The sequence below is a fragment of the Miniopterus natalensis genome, chromosome 6, assembly GCF_054644295.1.
Source record: "Miniopterus natalensis isolate mMinNat1 chromosome 6, mMinNat1.hap1, whole genome shotgun sequence".
Classification (NCBI taxonomy): Eukaryota; Metazoa; Chordata; class Mammalia; order Chiroptera; family Miniopteridae; genus Miniopterus; species Miniopterus natalensis.
In genome coordinates, this window is record NC_142086.1 from 26,837,066 (window position 1) to 26,858,517 (window position 21,452).

General features: G+C 38.6%; 1 protein-coding gene across 1 annotated transcript in view; it reads left to right on the forward strand.

Moving 5' to 3' along the window:
- Window positions 1-2,638: 2,638 nt before the first annotated feature.
- The window catches only part of IMPG2 (interphotoreceptor matrix proteoglycan 2), a 56,603-nt gene continuing 37,789 nt past the window's right edge, over window positions 2,639-21,452 (forward strand). The window contains exons 1-6 of the mRNA XM_087817857.1: window positions 2,639-2,769; window positions 3,241-3,471; window positions 10,065-10,231; window positions 13,182-13,213; window positions 13,314-13,337; window positions 20,492-20,541. Coding sequence (XP_087673983.1) covers window positions 2,688-2,769; window positions 3,241-3,471; window positions 10,065-10,231; window positions 13,182-13,213; window positions 13,314-13,337; window positions 20,492-20,541 — 586 coding nt within the window. The 5' untranslated portion in view covers window positions 2,639-2,687. The remainder of the gene's footprint in view (window positions 2,770-3,240; window positions 3,472-10,064; window positions 10,232-13,181; window positions 13,214-13,313; window positions 13,338-20,491; window positions 20,542-21,452) is intronic.

Genomic DNA, 21,452 nt, shown 5'->3' on the forward strand with positions numbered 1-21,452 from the left:
CCACTGACTCCACTTCTACTGACTGAAATGCCACTGCACCAGGCCATTCAAGGCCCAGCTGAAATGTTATCTCTAATAAACCCCCTTTTGCTTCTGGGTTCCCAGGATACTGCCTTGTATCATAGATGCAGCTGTTCAAAGAGTGCTGTAATTAAGTTACATTAAACGTGAACTTAAAATGAACTTATAAAATGGTAAATCTATTTAGAAGCGAATGAACCCAGCTGAAGTTTACATACTATTGTGGTTTTTTAAAAAGTACAGGTTTCTGAAATTTTATGAACTATTATATAGAATATAATAACCATTTTTAGAGTTTTTAAGTAAATACTTGTGATATAGTTAAGTTAGGGAAATTTTACTTCATTCTGCAGTTTGAACAAAAGAATTCCAAAGTTGGAAACCTCTTTAAACTTTATGAACACTTGTAATAAAAGACAAACAGTATACATTAGTTTAGAAAGAATTTTCATATTTCCTAATCTTTCCCAGCAACCCAGTGATATAGGCAGAGATGATCATACCTAATTTCTTTGATGAGTAAGCCAGTTCAAAGAGTTTAGGTTTACCAAAATCAAATATTAAGTGTTAAAAGCAGGATCTGAGCCAAGGTTTGCCCAGGGTTTTTCTCATTCTAAGTACAGAAATGTTTCCAGAGTACTGTGATTCTCAGATTTCCTGGCTTGTTGGAATAGCCCACCAAAAAGAATTTCCAACTAATATTTGCCACCTTAAAGTTCTCCCTTGGTTTGAATTGTCAACCTGAAGCTTTTCTTTGAACTTTAAAATTTCGTGTAGTAAAATTTTCAGCTTTTTCCTCCTACTCAACAAGTTTGGCAAATAAAATTCTTATCAATATATTGCAAATGCTGTGCACATGTATTTAATGGTCATTTAGATTCGTGAGCTTATATAAGGGCTGAAAATGTGGTTTGTATGAGTGTTACCAGAGAATCAAACTTCTGTGGCTTGTGGGAGAAGGTTCTTGCGATATCTTTAGAAAATGAATTTTCTAAGATTCTCGTGGGAGAATGAGATGTAGTAAAAGGCTTTATTTGCATTCGTTGGGTTGCAAAGTCCCATGTCCCAAAAAGGGTGCAGCTGGGGTTCCAATAGGGCCAAAAGCAAGGCCAGCGTCCAGAGCTTCTGTTCCATGTTGCAGCCAGTGTAGTTCAGCATCCAAGCTAGTTAAAGTCCATTAGTCCATTGTGTGGAGCCCCACACAGCCGCAAACCGCGTAAACCACGAGGGTGCAGGGGAGCGCATCCCCTGCAACAGCCGTCACGGGGCGCAGGCAAGCAGACGAGAGAGCATGCTGCTTTGTGTAGAAGTTTAAATATTCAGGTTTCTCATGCTTATATGGCCATGCCCATCCTGGCCACTAATGTGTTCCCAGGTGTGGCTGGCAGGCAGACAGGCACCTTCCCACATCACTCAGCCCTCACTGGGCGTGCATCTAAGCTGCCTTTGTCCAGTCCCTTCACTCGTCAATCAGCAGGGAATCGACTTGGAGAGTGTGAAATGCAGCTTTTTGGAAAAGCTGTATAAATGGCATGCCTATGTTATCTAGTCTTTCCTGTTAATAACCAGATTATTACAACTGTATCATGAGTTTGTATTGAAAAGTGTGCTTGATAAGCTTTTCCTAAAGCATGAAACAGGATGATTTAACACACTTTAGGGTTCTCCAGACAAATGTGCTTTAGGTCTTTATAAAACATTATTATTTTTTTTTTAAAAGAGAACTTCTCCAGAAGTATATAAGGTAAATTCGTTGCTATTTGATAGTGAATTCTAGTTTCCACAAGGATTTTAACTAAATTGCTTTGTACTAGGTTTATTTGATGAAAGCAACTGTCTTAATGCAAAGAATTTTATCTGTTCCTATTGGGTAAGGGATAAGACACTGGGCCTCATGTTTAATACCAAATCAAGCAAAAAAGTTGTCACATAGCTATCCTTTATGTTGTGTGTGTAATATGCACCAGGCACTAGTCTAAGCATTTTCTGTATATTACTTAATTCAGTCCTCACAATAGCTCTATCCTGAGTTGGCTTTACTACTACTATACTATCCTATTTTATAGAGCAGGAAGGAGACATAGTAAGTGGTTATAGTGAAAGATCTTCAAATTTTTTATCGAGGAGGGAAATTTAAGGACAGTGGATTTATTACAAAGAGAAACAGCTCCAAGAAAATTAATTTTTTGTGTGTAGCTCTGTACTTCTGAATTAGGTATAGTCAATTGGGGCATTTTATGTTTACAAATTGTAGGTATCAGAAGAACCCAGAGAACATGTGACTCTATAAAGTTTGACTAATAGATTCAGAAAAGTTGTGAAACTTAGTGAAATATACATGAAATATTTTTAAATGGCTGCTTGTTAAAGGCAAGGAGAGTGCTAGTAAAGAGCTTAGCTGGCTAGATTAGAATAAAGAAACAGTCTCTCCATCTGCTAATTAGCTTATCTCTCCGGCTTCCTTTGTGTGCTGAAGAGAGAAGGCTGGGAGGTACTTTGGAACAACACCATTTTTATTTAAGCTCGTTTATTATGGTTTTGGAATGTTTGCCGATTCTCAAACATAAACTTTTAAATGTCAGACCTTTCCTGTAAGAAGCAGCTTGAAGGCTCTGGGCGCTCGGATAAGGATTTTGGCCTCTCCTGATCCCTTTGGTTTTGGCCAAATGATTATGTTTCATTTTGGGAAGATTTCTTTGGGTATTTTGATATTTGTCCTGATAGAAGAAAACCTTCCATCGTTAACAGGTACTTAAACATTGACATTGTTTTTTTATCGTTTATATCCGCATCTAATTCTCTCTAAAAATAATATTTGGTGTGACTGCTATAAGAAATTGAATCTAATACTAGTCTATTACTCTTTGATATTGCTTCATTTAAACTGTTTTAAAAATCTCTGCCATAGCTTTGGTTTTCCTCTTCATTAGTATTTCCTGGTTCAAACCTTATTTCCTTTTCTTTCTTGTGTTGAGATTGGATGTATACTTGGCTTCAGTAACTAACAATCTTGAAACGAAGGGGTAGGAACGAGATGGAGAAAAGCTGGAAAGCTTCGCTCCTCCCCAGTGCACGCGCGTCTCTGGTCTGAGGTTGACTTCGAAAAACCCAACGGTGGCCCAAATCTCAGTTTTTCTTTATCTTCTGTGCTTTCTCTTCATTCATCCTCAGAAGCCTGTTTACGCTGTCACTCTGTAGCACAAACCTACCTTCCTTTAGAAGAAACCCAAGCACCCAAGAGCGCCCTTTCTCTTCTCCTGACCGACTCCGAGCCTGCAGGCCGGCCTCCGGCGGGTGGAGAGAAGCGACGGCCGGGCCTCGGGGGCGCAGAGGGGCGGCGGTGGCTCCGGAGGCGGCGATCTCCTCTCCGGCCCGATGGGGTCAAAGTCTGCCCGGGGGAGAGCGTCCCCGAGGCTGTGGCAGACCATGTGAAGTACTTTCAAGTCCGAGGTGAGCAGACGTCCAAGCCCCCGGGCTCTGAAATGGAGCTCAGACGTGGTTTCATCGCATTTGTTGTGTCTCATTTTCATTGAAAATTTGTCCTAATTTAGGCAGGGACTGAGCCAAATAGCTTTCTACTAGCTACGGACAAAGGACTTGTTAAGAGTGTAGTATTTATTCACCTTCAGAGGAAAGTGGACATTGTTGAAGAGAGAGAAGGATTTGAATCTTTTTAAGCACTTCAAAAATACCAGTTTAGGATATGGGATAAGGTAATTATAATTTCTACTTCTTCGTTATAGTAATTTGCCTAAATATACCCACAACATATATTTACCAAGCTATGCTTCCCTATTTAACTACTTGGTTCTTTATATACATAAATATATAATCAATTTCAATATTGTATAGTGTAGACATTCTATAGGCTCATGCTGGTTATTGTCGAGGCACCCATAAGACTTGGGCAACTAAAATGATGGCACTTGTCACAATGGACCCTAGTGCAACAAAACTAGGATTTTATTTTAGTTTAGTTTATATTTATTTATTTAATTTTTAAGCAAACAGTATTATCCTTGACTTCATACCTTTTTATTATGCGAAGCCATTCTCTGTTTCCTCTATTTACTAACCAGAATTGCTTAATTGACCATAATATATCCCTTAGCTATTTGGAGGACTCCCAAACTTTGCTTTTTGCCTCTCGAGAGCCAATAAAAAGCCCTAAATGTTTCTTTAGCTCTTACTGTTTCTCGGGCACTGGGCTATATGAACCTTTAGTCTGAGCTGCTATTTATCTCCTGATTTTCCTCCATTTTGCCCTTCCTCTCTTCCCCCCTCACTAAAGCAAGTGGTTTTTTTTGGGTTTTTTTTTTTTTTTTTTTGCCCCTCAAGAGCCAATAAAAAGCCCTAATATGGCTGTCTTTTTGTTTGTATTTATTTATTTATTTACTTACTTACTTATTTATTTTTACTTAAAATATTACAGATGTCCCTTTTTTTCCCCAATGACCCATTCCACCCTGTCCCATCCCCCTCCCCAGTCCCTCTCCACACCATTGTCCGTGTCCTTGGGTTGTGCATATACGCATATAAGTTCTTTGGATACTCTCTCCCCCTCCACCCACCCGCCCTCCTCCATCCCTCTGACATTCTTCAGTCTCATCTATGCTTCCATGTCATTGAATCTATCCTGTTCATCAGTTTATTAAGTTCTTTAGGTTCCACGTATAAGCGAGATCATGTGATGTTTGTCTTTCGCTGCCTGGCTTATTTCACTCAGCATAATATTCTCCAGGTCCATCCATACTGTCCCAAAGGGTACGAGATTCTTCTTCTTTACAGCTGCACAGTATTCCATGGTGTGAATGTCCCACAGCTTTTTTATCCACTCATCTACTGATGGGCACTTGGGCTGTTTCCAGATCTTAGCTATTGTAAACTGTGCTGCTATGAACATAGGGGTGCATATATTCTTTCTGATTAGTGTTTCAGGATTCTTAGGATATATTCCTAGAAGTGGGATCAGTGGGTCAGCAAGTGTTTTTTTTCTTTTTTAATTTAATAACAGATATTACATATATTTATATACTCAATTTTTTTGTTAAAGTGGCATAATAGTACTTTTTTTTGTTTGTTTGTTTGTTTTTGGCATATATTTATATCTCTTGATTGTATTGGGGGCTACCAAACATTATTAAGCAATACGCTTCCTTTTTACTTTTTAAATGGAAATCCATTGGCCTAGCCTTTTGTATGCAGGGCATATGCCAGAAATGGCAAATTCCAGAGAGTAGGAAGACAATAAAGGAACTGAAGATGGATGAGAATGACAGTTTATAATTGATCAAAATATGATTTCTACTACCTGGATTTTAAAAAATATTATTTAAAAGTTGACCAGAATATCTAGATAGCTGCTTGTTAAATAGTAAAGAGGAAATAACCAATCGTAACCAGAGGAATGTGGTGATTATCCTTCTTGTGTTTATAAAATTAAGAGGTACTATTGAAAAAGAAGCCAACAAAAAGAAAAAGAAAGCATTCCTAGAATAACTGACTTTAAAATACAAATGCTATGAAAGGGATTGTTGGAAAAGGGCTTTCTAAAGTTAAAAGGGCTGGCACAGTACATCAAGATTGCAACAATGCTGATATAACTGTTACTGTCGCTGTAAAGAGTAAATATTTCATTTCCTATATTTTTGAAAATTAGGAAAGGGGAATATTTCAACATAGGTCTTGATTTAGAAGAGATTTTGAAGAGATCATTGGTTGTGCCATAGAACCAAAGGCTTGGAAATTGGAAAGATCCATTTACTGTCCAACCAATGATCTTAGCTCTTCCCACCAAGCTTATTCAATCTAATGGTTTGCCCAATTTTTCCTTCATAGAGTGTTTGGCACCGGTTGCTAGTTAACAGATTTGAAAACTATCTCCACTTAAGGAAGAAGCAACAGCATTTAACCTAATTATTTGTAAAATTAAACAGATATTTAGGGTGCTTAGTGTAGAATGTAATTGATAGTTTCTTTCAAAACATCTTATTTGTAGTTGGACCTTTTAAAATACAGCTTTATTAAGACATATTTTGATGGATTATAAACACATGTTATTAAAATGTATCTTATGAAAGGAATAGACCATCAGCATTCAAAAGCGGCTTTGTGTTTAGGCAACAGAACACTCTGCGGTATGTCTCTCCACTGGCAATCAATACACTGGCAGCAACTTTGGAATAAAAATTAAAAAAAGAAAGAAAAGAAAAAGGAGGTAAAACCCCCTTTATTTTCTCTATTTAAACTCAAACAGAAAACAAACAGCAATTCTGTTATATACCAACATTTTCAAAGTACCATCATTTGTATAAGAGTAGGACTAAGAATAGAAATGTTTACAGAGATCCAAACGGAAGTGTAAGCAAGCGCCTCACACAGTTTTCTGGTGGTGCTCAGGAGGAACCGCTTATACCAGCTGCTCTATGCTCATCTATCTATCATCATCTATCATCTATCTATCTATCTATCTATCTATCTATCTATCTATCTATCTATCTATCTATCTATCTATCTATCATCTATCTATCTATCTATCTATCTATCATCTATCATCTATCTATCTATCTATCATCATCTATCATCTATCTATCTATCTATCTATCATCTATCTATCTATCTATCTATCTATCTGTCTATCTATCTATCATCTATCATCTATCTATCATCTATCTATCTATCTATCTATCATCCATCTATCTATCATCTATCTATCTATCATCATCTATCTATCTATCTATCTATCTATCTATCTATCTATCTATCTATCTATCTATCTATCTATCTATCATCTATCTATCATCTATCTATCTATCTATCATCCATCTATCTATCATCTATCTATCTATCTATCTATCTATCTATCTATCTATCTATCTATCTATCTATCTATCATCATCTATCATCTATCTATCTATCTATCATCTATCTATCTATCATCTATCTATCATATCTATCTATCATCTATCTATCATCTATCTATCTATCTATCTATCTATCTATCTATCTATCTATCTATCATCTATCTATCTATCATCTATCTATCTATCTATCTATCTATCTATCTATCATCTATCTATCTATCTATCTATCTATCTATCATCTATCTATCTATCTATCTATCATCTATCTATCATCATCTATCATCTATCTATCTATCTATCTATCTATCTATCTATCTATCTATCTATCTATCATCTATCTATCTATCTATCTATCATCTATCTATCTATCTATCTATCTATCTTCATCATCATCTATCTATCTATCTATCTATCTATCTATCTATCTATCTATCTATCTATCTATCTATCTATCTATCATCATCATCTATCATCTATCTATCTATCTATCTATCTATCTATCTATCTATCTATCTATCTATCTATCTATCTATCTATCTATCATCTATCTATCATCTATCTATCATATCTATCTATCATCTATCTATCATCTATCTATCTATCTATCTATCTATCTATCATCTATCTATCTATCTATCTATCTATCTATCTATCTATCTATCTATCATCTATCTATCTATCATCTATCTATCTATCTATCTATCTATCTATCTATCTATCTATCTATCTATCTATCTATCATCTATATCATCTATCTATATCTATCTATCATCTAATCTATCGTCTATCTATCATCTAGCCATCCATTCAATCATCTTAATTCTTGGACGTATTTCATAAGTTAAAGACATCAATACATTTTCCCCATACACTTAGCGTGAATATCTTTAACTAGAGCTTAATATTTGTTTACCTTTTTAAATGCATGAATCTTGAGCATGCCTGTTTGTGTCCCTTCCTTTGTAAAGTGTCTGTTCCAGTCTTTAACCTATTTTTAAGATGGAATTGTTTGCTTTTTTTAAATTAGTGAATTGTAGGAATTCTTTATATATCCTAAATCCCAGTTCTGTGTCAGATATATGTATTTTGAATATCTTCTGCCAGAGGTCTAGCTTGGATATTCATTTTAATAATAGTGTCTTTGATGAGCAGATGTTTTTAGTTTTTGATGAATTCTAATTCCATTTATTTTATTTTATAGTTGTTCCTTCCCGTGTCCTGTTTATGAAACCTTTACCTATCCTCAAATCATGTAGATATTTTGTGTTTTTTTTAGGGCCTTCATAGTATTAGCTTTCCTATTTCAAATTATTTTTCTGTATATTGTGGAGAAGTTATTGAGATTTTTTTTTTCATTCCTTATAGATATATAGTTATTTGGTCACACAATATTTTTTATACTTTCTCTGAGTCACCTCATTTTATAACCAGATGTTAAAGACATTCACTTTTTGTTTGTTTTTGCCAGTCCTGACTTTCCCTTTTGCATTGTCTTCTGGTGTTTACTAATTTTCATTTGGAAGTTTTAACAAGAAGAAAGGAAGAGCTATGCATCTACCAGTGATCAGCTCTGCTTCAGTTAGTCCCTGCTGGGCTCTTCTATATGTTGTAGGATCAAAAGTTCTAAAGAGCAGTAATAAGGATACAGTTTTAACTGAAAGAGAAATTAAGTTTATAACCCTAGGTTCGGTTTAACCCTGAATAACCAACCGATAGAGAGTCCTACAATGCTCGAATATTTCATTCTCTGTTAAAGCTTAAGAGTTGATTTTCGTCTTAGACTGTCTTCTTCCATCACACGACTGTCAGAACACCAGAATCCAATATGATAGTAACATCTGATATTCAGGTAGTACTACGCAGTGTATAAATTACTTTCACAGATAAGTAGGGCAGTAATTATTTATACCATTAAAAAAGAGAGATGAATACATTGAAATACTGAATGGCTAGGTAAGTTACCCATGGTTAACACTCTAGTGTGCAGCCAAGTTAGGGCTAGAATTTAGATCTTCTGATTCTGTGAGTTTAGGGGCTTGACCTCAGTCTTCTTGAGATGAAAAATAATTTCTTTGATCTCCATTTATATTCTTCTTTCTCCCTTACTACTCTCCTCTTCCCTCCCGTCTCAATCTATTGCCCACTGTCCTGCGTCTGGCCACTGAATGCTTTAGAAAATGTGCAGGTAGCCTGTTGAGCATCCTTTCAGATTTGATGCTATGGGCTAACTTAGTAGATGGATTGAATTCATTTTTATTTTACTACTACAGGACATTTCTCCTCGATATCATTTAATGTTCTTTTGAATTCTCGTATCTTTTTTAATTAATAGATTTTACTTTTTTAGGGAAGTTTTAGGTTTACAGAAAAATTGAGAAAGTCCAGAGAGTTACCTATAGTGCCACTGTCTTCCAACACTTCCCCCTTACTCACATCCTGTATTGGTGTATCACATTTGTTACGGTTGATGAGCCGGTATTGACATGATACTCTTAAAGTTCATAATTTACATTAGGGCTCACTCCTTGTGTTCTACATCATGTGGGTTTTGGCAAATATATAATGACATGTATTCACTATTACATTATCATACAGAATAGTTTTACTGCGCTGAAAATCCACTCTGTTCTATCTAGTCATTTCTCTCTACCCCCAACACCTGGCAACTGCTGATCTATTTATAATTTCCATAGTTCCGCCTTTTCTAGGATGTCATATAGTTGGAATCATGCACTCAGATTGGCTTCTTTCACTCAGCAATATATATTTAAGTCCTCTCCTTGTCTTTTCATGGCTTGACAGCTCATTTCTTCTTATTGCTGAATAATATTTCATCACCTGGATGTATTACAGTTTGTTTATCCATTCACCTATTGAAGTATGCTCAATATCAGCTCCACTTTTGTAAAACATAAACATGGATTATTTTTTTAAGAGATAGAGGAAAAAAACCACCCCGCCTATTAGGAGGTGAATCAATCCCCTTTGCAAGGGAAATGGAAAAGTTTAAGCAGGACATGCAGAAACAGAAGAGCTTTGACTGGGAATCATTCCCACACCCCTCCAGAAAGGACACTGTGGGCAAGAGTGTCTTGAGAATCTGAACAAATGGGTCCATGATCATTGTGAGAACCCCAGAATGTGTTAACTTTTCGTTAAAATGCCTCTCCCATTTTTCAGTGTGTCAAGAGGCTGTCTGGGAAGCCTTCAGGACCTTTTGGGATCGACTTCCTGGGCGTGAGGAATATCGTTACTGGATGAACTTGTGTGAGGATGGAATCACAACTGTATTTGAAATGGGCACAAATTTTAGTCAGTCTGTGGAACACAGAAGCTTAGTTATGAAGGTAAGTGTAGTAATGAGGGAAGGAATTGCTGGACTATTGTAGGAGTGTGTATAGATTGCTAGGGCCTAAAGGAAGAGAGACCAAGCTGCGAACCCCGGCATCACTCGTATTTGCGGAATCAGGCTATTTGAGTGAGCTGCCCTAGGGCGTGGCCTAGTCTTTGAAGCCCTAGCTCCGGCCATTATAATAAACTGTTAATGCAGTAAGAGCCTCAGCCTTGTTTATAAATGTAAATATTTGGAAATAGCAAAGATTTAGGCTAAGAATATAAACCTCTGAGAGTTCTTATCCTATATTATAAAACCAGATGGGCTGGAGCTGAAACTCAGACCCAGTTCTCTTTTCCAAAATCCATGTTCTTTGCCTTAAACCATTGGGCCTCCCTTCTCAGTCATTACCAGTTTACACATTGGAGGGGCTAATACGGAATGGCTATTCAATGAAAACACACACACACACTTATATCAGCATTGCCCATCTCATTGTGTTCCTGATACAGGATCAATTGATAGAGCAGAAAATATATATGATGTAGAGTTATTATTACTATAATAACAGCCTCTTTTGATGTTACATTATGTCAACTGATGGTCACTGGTGCCAATTCAATGCCAACAGGTTCCCCAGTTTGGGGTACAGTGAAGAAGGAAACTTTATTCAGTGTAAAACAGCTTGTGATACAGCAAGGCTGTGAGAACAGCATGGCTGTGAGGCTGCCTTGGGGTCAGGTCCCTCTCTGGGTAGATGGCTCTCTTTTGATCCCCACTGATCTGCTCTGCTTCAAGCCCATCTGCTTTGCCCTGTGCTGCTGCGCTCCACTCTGCTCCAGGGAGAGGCCTTCAGTGCTTCAGCTCCTCCAGAGAAACTGGAAACTCTCAGCACTGCACTGGGAAGGGAAACTGCTCTCCCAGACCCAGAGGGGAGCTGACTTATTTAGACAGAAGTCCCCGCCCCTGGTTCCTGATTGGCCTGCCTTCGTGCAAATGAGGACTCCAAATCCTTGCAGTTTGATTGGCCCAAAAGGCACTGTCCTGATTGGTCAGAATGGAGTCACTCTGATTGGTCAGTGAAGAAGCTGATGGGGGGAGGAGATATAGCTGTGCAGCTCTGATTGGATAGGGAAAGCCTCAGTTCTACTGGTTGAAATAGGATTCCAGCAACTCCTTTATAAAGGTTCAGGCGGCAGAAACAGGGCAGGCAGGCAGGCAGTTCAGAGCACACGTGTGTCTGAAATGCAGTTTGCTTGAGAGGCCCTGTGTAGAAATGGCTGCTAGGCTTTTTAAAAAAAATTTTGAGCCCAATTAGCTACCAGGGAGCCTTTCTTAGTAGGTATCTTGTTTTTCAGGGTCCACCATTAGAAAGTGTTTCCTACAAGTGGAAATTTTAGTAAATTTAGTTTTAAAGACAAAGGAGATATACTTTTAATAATTATTTAGCAGAACATGCAGACAACGGGGGCAATATGTTACCTGGATTGCATCTTAAATAACAAGTACAAATTAGCTAAACGAGAAGGAGTTTGGGATGGACATTCTAGGCAGAGAGGAAAATATGGGCCAAGTGTTGTCCCCTTCTAGGGAAGGACTTGGGCCAATATACCAGAAGTGACAGGAGATCAGGCTGGAAAAATGAATAATTTAACATGTTTGTATTTAACTCTCTAGATAATAGGAAACCATTGAAGGGTTTTAAGTAGGTGAGTCACAGGGGCCGATTTGATAGTTTTCAATTTTAAAAAGGTCATTATGGTTTTTAGACCCCATAGGATGGAATAGAGGGGACAAGACTAGAACAGAGACCAGTTTGGGTGCTGCTTCAGTGCTCCAGGCCTGAGGAGATGAACGTACTAACTAGACCATGAGCTGGATAAAGGGAGCACGAGAGGCCTAAGAGGGAAGCAAGATTAGCCATGCCTAGTCTTGTTTGGATTAAAGTCATGGATTGTTGAGAGAGGGATAGGATGAAGGAGTGACCCAAGAAGCCTCCCAGTTTCTAGCGCGGATGACTTGGACCAAGAACTCAGGCAGGGAAGCAGCTTTGTAGATGGCAGGTGGAGACAGAATCAGCCCACTTTTGATTTGAGCCATTTGTGAAATATGAATTGCTTGATATTTAGGTATAAAAATATGGAGAGTGGTCTGGGTTATAAATATAGCTGCAGGAATCACCAGCCTTGAGGTGGTAATTAAAACCACGAGAGTGGCTGAGATTATTTTATGAGAAGCTGTGGAGTAAGAAGAGCAGTGAGTTATTTATAAATATCATGAGAGTTATTTAGAATAATAGTCTCCCCATTTTACAGATGAGGAAACTGAGCCCTAACACAGGAGAGATTTGGGGATTTGCCTCTATGGGACTTGAAACTAGGTCTTCTGACTCCTAGTTACTACTGTTCTTTTTATCATATTGGTCTCAAAAGAAAACCACTAAGTTAGAGGAAATTGGGGGACAATTTGCTTTGGAATGCGACAGAGGCATAATCCAATAATTGATACAAAATTCTTTTTGTCTAAATTCTGGAGAAGCAGATTTATCAGTTATTTTATCTACATGTTTATATTATTCTAGGTTGAGAGTTACTATAAATATGTTAGATCACAAAATACTTTGATTCTAATTCCACGGAAGGTTAAGGTAAAACTCTACCAATCTTTTAATTTGTGGACTGTTTTGGAGTGATTAGCAGGTAAAGTCTATTAATCTCTGCCCATTAGAAGGGAGCACAGAAACTTGGGCACATAAACAGAGACTACATGTAGGGACGTTCTCACAGTTACGAAACAAACTTGGCATCATTACTACCTTGCTCTACCTATTTGTCTAACCATAGAGAATAATAAGATAGATTCTATAATGTTAGGGCATTAGTGTTTCCTATGCAATAAGTTTTATTTATAGCTTATTAACTGTCATTAACTCCGTTTAAAAAAAAAATCTTTGTTTTCTTTAGAAACTGGCATACACAAAGGAAACTGTAAGTGGGTAAGTGTCCTTTTTTCCCTAAGTTCATGTTTGGCAATAGAGACATTTCATACCTACTCCAATACTCACCCCAAATGGTCACTTTCTATTTTCTTGCCAGTTCCTGCAATGAGCAGGCCTGTGGGTAAGTCCCAAATGCTTTTCCTCATCTTGAGGCCACTTCCCTTCCCAGGCCACCACCACAGCTGCTGTGCTTTGTTTACTCTCTGACCGGGGAGGCAGACTTGTTGCTGTCTCTTGGGTGAGAAAGTAGATTCTGGAAATGAAATATGGGGTGACCTACTGTTGAGGCTTATAGGCTAATGAAAAGATTGCTATGAAGTGGTACACCTTAGTGGAGGACAGTTTAACAAATGATGGGTGGTGGCGTGGGTCACTTTACTGAGGAATGAAGACTATGATTTCTAAGTATAGGAATAATACAACCTTGATGAATCCTCCAGTGTTATGAGCCTGGGCTTCATTGGCCTTTAGGTTTAGGGTTAAGGTCATTTCTGGCTCCTGAGCAGTAAGTAGCAGGACAGATAGATCATGGAAGCTGAGAGATTTTGAGCTTACAGGGGCTAAAGATTCCCAATTTTATCCATACTCAGAATATCTAGTTTAATGCCAGCGTATGAGCGATTACAGTGACACCTCGGTTTTTGAACGTCCCTGTTGACGAACATTTCGGGTTACAAACACCGTAAACCCGGAAGTAAATGCTCCGGTTTTGGAACACGCCCCGGAAGTCAAACATGCCACGCGGCTTCCGCTGAGGGCAAGATCCTGAGGCCCAGCTGTCGGCTGTGGATCCCTCGGTTTTCCAACGTTTCAGGACTCGAATGGTCTCCGAAACGGAGTACACTCGAAACCCGAGGGACCGCTGTGTTTGGAAAAGCGCCGCTAGGGCATGCACTGCAGGTCAGAGCCCAGGAGGGCGCCTCAAATGAAAGGGAAGGACATTGAAAAGCCAAGCAAACATGAGTGACCGGGAGGGAAACAGGACTCTTCGTGGTCTCACTTACCCATACAGCTAATTGGATCGCTGAGTCTATGCTGGGGCCCGGGACTGAGCACCTACTTAGCTGTGGCCCGTGTGGTTTCTTGAGTGCGACTCTTCACCACCGCGAGGCAGAGCGCGGTGTCCTCTGACTGCCATTGCTACACACCGGTGGGGGCTAAATAGTCCGGTGAGTCCTCCCAGCGCCAGTGATCTTCGTGCTTGTACCTGACAAAAATGATGGCACATTTTACCCATCTTACATGGTTAAGAAGTGCATAAATTCTGAATAAATATGGCTCTTAACCTGGAAGTAGCGCTGAAGTTTGCTTGTGGAAGTGGAGCTTGTGGGTTATTGTAAAGTGGTGGAAGAGGTGTTATTTGAAATAGGAGGGAAAGTTGTAACACTCTCGGAGGATGTGTGTGGCTCATAGCTCACGGGTGGACTGAGGGAGCTGGAATGAATGGTTACATGCACTGTGTGTGACTAATAACAACACAGTTAACCTCTAAAGTATTATGCTAAGTGAAAGACATCAGACACCAGATACAAAATACTATATGTCATTTGATTAAAAAATATATATATAATTAAAATTTGAGAATGTAAAAGTTTGTATCCTTCCTATAAAACCGGAGCAGACCAGGTTGGGCTAGGGTGAAAACTGTGAGCTGTGGTAGTTGCTGAAACAGGGTGACCTGGAGTTAAGTAACACTGAAACCATGGGAGTGGTCTAAGAATTCCCTAAGCCCATCTTTTTTAAATTAAAAATAATTTTTCTTTTAATCTTCACCCAAGGATATTTTTCCCCCCATTGATGTTTAGAGAGAGTGAGGGGGGAGAGAAAGAGAGAAACATCAATGTAAGAGAGACACATCAATTGGTTGCCTCCTGCACTTGCCCTGACCGTATCAAACCTGCAACCCAGGCATGTGCCCTTGACCAGGAATCAAACCCGAGACCCTTTGGTGCCTGGGCCAAGGCTCTAACCACTTAGCCACACCCGCCAGGGCAAGCTCACCTTTAGTTACCTCGAGTACTACAGTGGTCCCTCAAACCCTTAACTTACCTATCATTTTTCTATGTCCAAATCTATTTTTATGATTTTTTGGATATTATTCTCATATCTTCCTTGTTAATAGACTCTTGTATTAGTTTTCTATTGCTGCTGTAAAAAAGTTACTACAAACTTTGGTAGCTTAAAACAACACAAATTTATCTTACAGTTCCATAGTTTAAAAGTCTGACGTGGCTGTTAGGTATTAGCATGTCTGCGTTCCTTTCTGGAGGCCCTAGGGGAGAATTTGTTTTCTTGCCTTTTCCAGCTTCTAGAGGCCGACCACATGGGTTGGCTTGTGACTCCCTTCCACCTTCAAAGCTGGCAATGGTTGGCCGAGTCTTTCCCATCTTTCGTCACTCTGACACTCTTCTGCCTCCCTCTTCCGCCTTTAGGGGGTCCTATGATTACATTGGGCCCACCTGGATAAACCAGGGTATGTGCTCTACTTTAAGGCCTGCTGATTAGGAACCTTAACTTCCCTGTGAATCACATTATTCACATGTTCTGGGGATGGGTGTCTTTGGGAGGACACTGTTCTGCCTATCACAATTCTTCCCTGTAATTTAAATTGCTTTTCCTATGGGAACTCTTACCCATCTGCTGACATATGACTTGCACCAAATACTCTGGTATGTATTGTTTTAAGCTTCCCTTACTGACATCTGCCAAATCTCTTTAAAAAAAAAAAAGCATTTTCCACCTTACTCGGGACCTCACATCCCATCTTACTTCTTAAAAATCTCGGCCTGTCATTGTCTCTCTCTTTCTCTGGACACTTCAACTAGTCCTATTATTAACTTTTTTCCATTAGCAGTTAAACATGCTCAAGTCTCTCCCGTGTCACCTATTTTACAAATGGCCTTCCCTCCAGCTCTTGTCTCCATTGACAACCAGACCTCTTGAAGGCATCTCCACATAGCTCCAGTCGCTACGTAAACCCCTGCTCTGCTCTTACTGTTTTATCCTCAATAACCAGCATAAAGCTCGGCTTAGGATATGTGGTCATTAACTATCTGTTAAATGAATTACTGAATTTCTGCTCAGTCACTCAAGTCTATTATCAGGCCTCTGGTGATAGTCTCAGTGTAAGAACTGTTTTTTGGGATTTTTTTTTTTTTTGGTACCTCAATTAATTAACGTACATTTGTAGTTGAAAGTGCCTATTATAGATCATAAAGGCAAATGTACATTGTTTTTTAGCAAATGTTTTATTTTCTGTGGGATGACACACGTCACTGCTCCAGTAACCCGTTTTCTCCTACATTTGTTTGGCATTTCATACTTTTCATAATGCTCTGCATATAATATTTTATTCCTTTTTCATCAATACCTTTGTGAAATAGGTAGGGCAGAGAGGTGGGTCTATTTTGGAGATGGGGCCCAGGGTAACTGAGGTGTTTTTCCAAGTCATACACAAAGTTAATGCTACATCTGGGACCAGCACCCAGGAGTCCTGGTTCTGTGCCTTGAGTTCTTTTATTGTCACATGCTGATTACAACGAACAGTTTTAAGAGCAAAGCAAAGTAAAAAAACTGTCAGGGGGAGTAGTAATCTAGACATGAGATTATGCTGGACTTGTTTCACTACATTTTTAAACTTCCGTTCCATGTGGCTATGATATTTTCTGACACGGTCCTGCCTGAATTCCACTGACATAATTAGGTCACAGCAGTGAGGAATAAATTATGTGCTGGTTGAATTTAGGAAATGAGACCACAGGGGGTTGTTTGTTGTCGGTATTAAACTAAAGGTCTTAGTTGACAACTTCAAATTTGTGGTTTGGCTTCGAAATGAAGTAACATTTCTGTCTCCAAACTGAACACAACTCTGTGTTGTAGCTCCCTTGTAAGTGACATCTCAGGGGACCCCTACAGGAGGCTACCTAATGAGAATATGTGAAAGGGTTCTTGTTAAATGTTCTTGACTGTCTTTTGAAAAGAGAGTGGGAGGGTGAGGGATTAAGTGTTGGAGTGTTAGACAAGTGGTTTGAATTACTGAGAGTTACCTATTTACCATCATTAAAGTAAAGTTATTTTGAATTCTGTAAGTGAAAGGTAGTTTTACTGAGGTAAGCAAACTTCTCCATTCTGATTGCTTACTTAAAGAATGAGCATAAATTTGATTTTGATGTGGGGGACAATTTGACCAACTCCAGGTGCGGTCTGTCCTCTGCTGTCATCCCAACTTCCTGTACTAGTTACTGTGTTGTGCTTTGGCCTCTTTGACCTCTTTGCTCTTCATACCTGGTTGCTTTCCATAGTTCTCTGATTCTGGGTTTCCCTTCCTCTTTCTGGGACCTTATGCACTTTGACTTTTAGGTTGTTTAGTTTAAGTAGGCCACTATCATTGAAATAAGGTGAAACCATCTTGGTCGCCCTTCCAGAGAAGATGGGTCACATAAAGGCCATGTTGTGAGGAATTAAGGTGGGTAGGAGTGAGATTTCTGGAATCAGATGGGCCTCTTCCACTGGCCAGCTCTGTGACCCTGAGCAAATTCTCGACCACTTCTGGCATTAGTTTCCTCACCTGTATAAATGGGGATAATAGTATCTTTCTCTTAAGATTGTCGTGAGTTAACTAAGATAAACTACATAGCACAGTGCTTGGTGTGTAATGAGGACTTAGTAAATTTAGTTGTACTCATTCTTGCTGTTGTTACGATTGAGAAAGGAACTGGATACAGTTAGGAATTTTAGGTGTGGTCTTGGGTTATATTGCTGTGTGACCCTGGGAAAATGGCTTTACTCATATGGGCCTCTTTTTTTTCATCTGTCAAGTGAGGGTATGGGAAGGGGTTCTGCCTTGTGGACAATTGATAGACCCTGTTCATATGTGATTATGTTAATACCTGTTTCAAATGCATCTGAATCCCATTGTTCTTTTAGCTCCACCTCCTGTAACCCAAGATGTCTCTTTTTACTTTTTTAAATTTTTTATTGTTTTTTAGAGAGGAAGGGAGAGAGAGAGTAAAAAACATTGATGTGAAGATGAAACATTGATTGACTGCCTCCTGCACACCCCCTACTGGGGATCAAGCCTGAAACTCGGGCATATGCCCTGACTGGGAATCAAACCCACAACCTTTCGGTACATGGGATGACACCCAACCAACTGAGCCACACCAGCCTAGGCACAAGAAGCCTCTTGATGCTCCCTCAGCTCATCACACATCATGTTACTTTAGATTCTTCTAGATGACAGCTCACTGAGTAAGCAATTTCCTACAAATGCACTGTGAATAACTGATAGCTATAGGTTTGGTGTAATGGTTTATTATGTTATTTTTTTTAGATAGTATTTTTAAAAGCCAGAATAATTATTATGCTAAGATTATTATTTTTTTTAAAACCTGTGTTTCTCAAATTTTCTGCCAAAACCTGAAGGTTTAGGGATCATAGTCCTAGTTGACTCCCCCACTACAGTTCCAGGCATGAGATGTCTTTGAATTATCATATTTTATCTTAATATTCATTTAATCTTTATATACTATCCATAATATAGCCACATTTAAAAAATATTAAAATATTTTAAATTGCACATCAATTGTTCCTTAGCTCTCCAACTGCCTATATGCTTCAAGTAAAATTGATGCCTCAAGATATGTGCCATGTTTACCTGGTAGCTTTGAACACCCCACCTCCCACCCCCACTGAGCTATTTGGAGCAGCAGCAGGCCAATCCAAAGGAATTGTTCTAAAGATGGGACTCACTGGCACGTCTGCAAGCCTGTGAGGGAAACATTTTTGACTCTGATCGAATCACCTTAGGAGGCTGACTTCTGTAAAGTTGAAAAGAGTTTTCAATTGCTATGAATTGAAAATTGCTATGAATTGAAAACTGGTATCATCGCCATCCAGCTCCTTTGAAAAAGGGTAATGGGACAACCTGTTCCCTTAGGACATGTGCACAAACTTTAAAGTTCTAAAACTTCCCCAAATTACTGTAATTTAATTTTTACATTTTTTGAGTACGTGGAAATTTGAACTTGCAAAAACCCACTTTCTTTCCTTTAGAGTGGAGACTTTCTCAGGTTATCTTGATCTTTGCTTGCAGTTGCATGGTTAAAGGACAGCTGGGAGACCTGAAGCCTACCAGCAGTGTGGCCTACAGCAAGGCATTTCCCCAAGCTTGGCTTTCTTTATAGAAAACGATTTTACGATTTCTATGATCTCTCAGATGAGATTTGTGCTTGTATGTTCCCCTTAAAAGCCAGTACCTTCCAGTCTGTACTACTTGTTGTATTTATTATCATTTATGTGGTGTCTATTATCTCTAAGACTGTAACTTTCATAGACCATGAGTATTTTGTTCACAACTATATGACACATGTCTTCTACACTGCTTTGCCAATAGTATTTACTTATTTATTCATTCAAAAATATCTATTTAATGTCCATTAAATAGCAAGTATGATTTAGGCTAGAGGTATAGCAAGAACATGGCAGGCAGAGTCCCTAATCTCGTGGAGTTTAGATTCTTAAGGCAAGTCCTATTCAACAGGACTTTCTGTGGTGATGGAAATGCTCTTCACTGTGCTGGCCAGTGTGGCAGCCATTAGCCACGTGCGACTACTGAGCACTTAAATGTGACTAGTGTGAATGAGGGACTGAATTTTAAACTTTATTTCACTTTAGTTAATTTAAATTGTCAGGTATGTCCAGTGACTACCTTATTAGATGATGCCATTCTAGAGAAGTAAGGGATTAGAGACAGAAATAAAGAAATAGGTAATAAATGAACAAAACAATTTCGCATGTGATAACTGAGGAAATAAAATGGAAGAGGGATCATAAGTAAGTAGGTGAGTAATTCATATGGTGTCATTCTAGTCGAATAGGAATAAATAAATATAAAACAAATAAATTATGAAGACGATTTAAAAAAAACTTTTCTATTCAGTACTTTGGTTTGGAACCCTTGTGTGAAAATCTAGTGGAATCTTGCTCTGGCTAGTGTGGCTCAGTTGGTTGGGCATCGTCTCGCGCACCGAAAGGTTGCTGGTTCATTTCTTTGTCAGGGCACATGCCCCGGTTGCAGGCTTGATCCCTGGTAGGGGGCGTGTTGATATTTCTCTCTCTTCCTTTCTCTCTAAAATTCAATTAAAAATATATATATATAAAAGAAAATCTAGTGAATTTTTTTCTGGAAAACAACAACAACAAAACGAACAAATCTCAAGTAAACCCTCACGTTTCTATCATTTTTATTAACTCCAAACATTTTTTTTCCCCTAGCTCTGAATTGACATCTCTAGCTCCTGTTGGTGATACCTCAACATTGGGAGGTATGCTTTTGTGCCTTTACTTATTTTTCTTTTAAAATTGTTTATGGTTTAACACAATCTTTCAAGCAAACTTTTTTTTTTTTTTGGCTCACATTAAAAATATACTGTTTCTCTCTCCATATATGTTGTTCAAGAGCTTCAAGAAAAAGTAATTTTTAAAAACATTTATTTTATGGTATTATGTTGTAGGTACTTAAAAATATTTAATTATTGAGTATGATACAAATCAGAAAACTGCTTAAAACAAATGTACGACCTACAGAATTATTGTAAGGCAAGCACCCTGTAACCACCGCTCATGTCAACAGGTAGAACCTTCCCAGGCCCACCATTTGTCATTTGTCTTGTAGTGTTTCTCAGAGTAGAGAGTTTTCTGATTGCGTTCTGCCGTGTACTTCATTCAACATGTTCCTCTGACCTCTCTATTTCCTGTAAATTGGTAGTTGCTTTCTTTATTATTATTTTTTTTGAAAGGTTCTCTTTATTGGAAATTTCAAATGTGCAAAAATTAGAATGCACAGTGAGGCCCAGCTTCAACAGCTGTCAATTCATGGTTAGTCTCCAACCTTCACCCACTTCCCCTCTTTGGCAGTGTTACCTCATTCAGTGTCTGTCCCCTGGATGAGAGAGCTCTTTCAGGATGGGAACATTGTCTGTATCCCTAGCATCATGCCTAGAGCCTGACATGTACTTGGTGTTCAGTAAATGCTTATTGAATGAATGAGTGAGTCAGAATTATTTTTGTCCTGGGAAGACTCTATGCAAATGTGTCCTATGGTTATAGTGCACAGAATTTCCAGCATGAAAAAGCAAATTGCTTATAGCAGTGGTTTTGTAGTCAGTACCTGATCTCCTGATATGGATTCTGACTCAGCCAGGGACTGGATTCATACACACATTTTCTTTTTCTA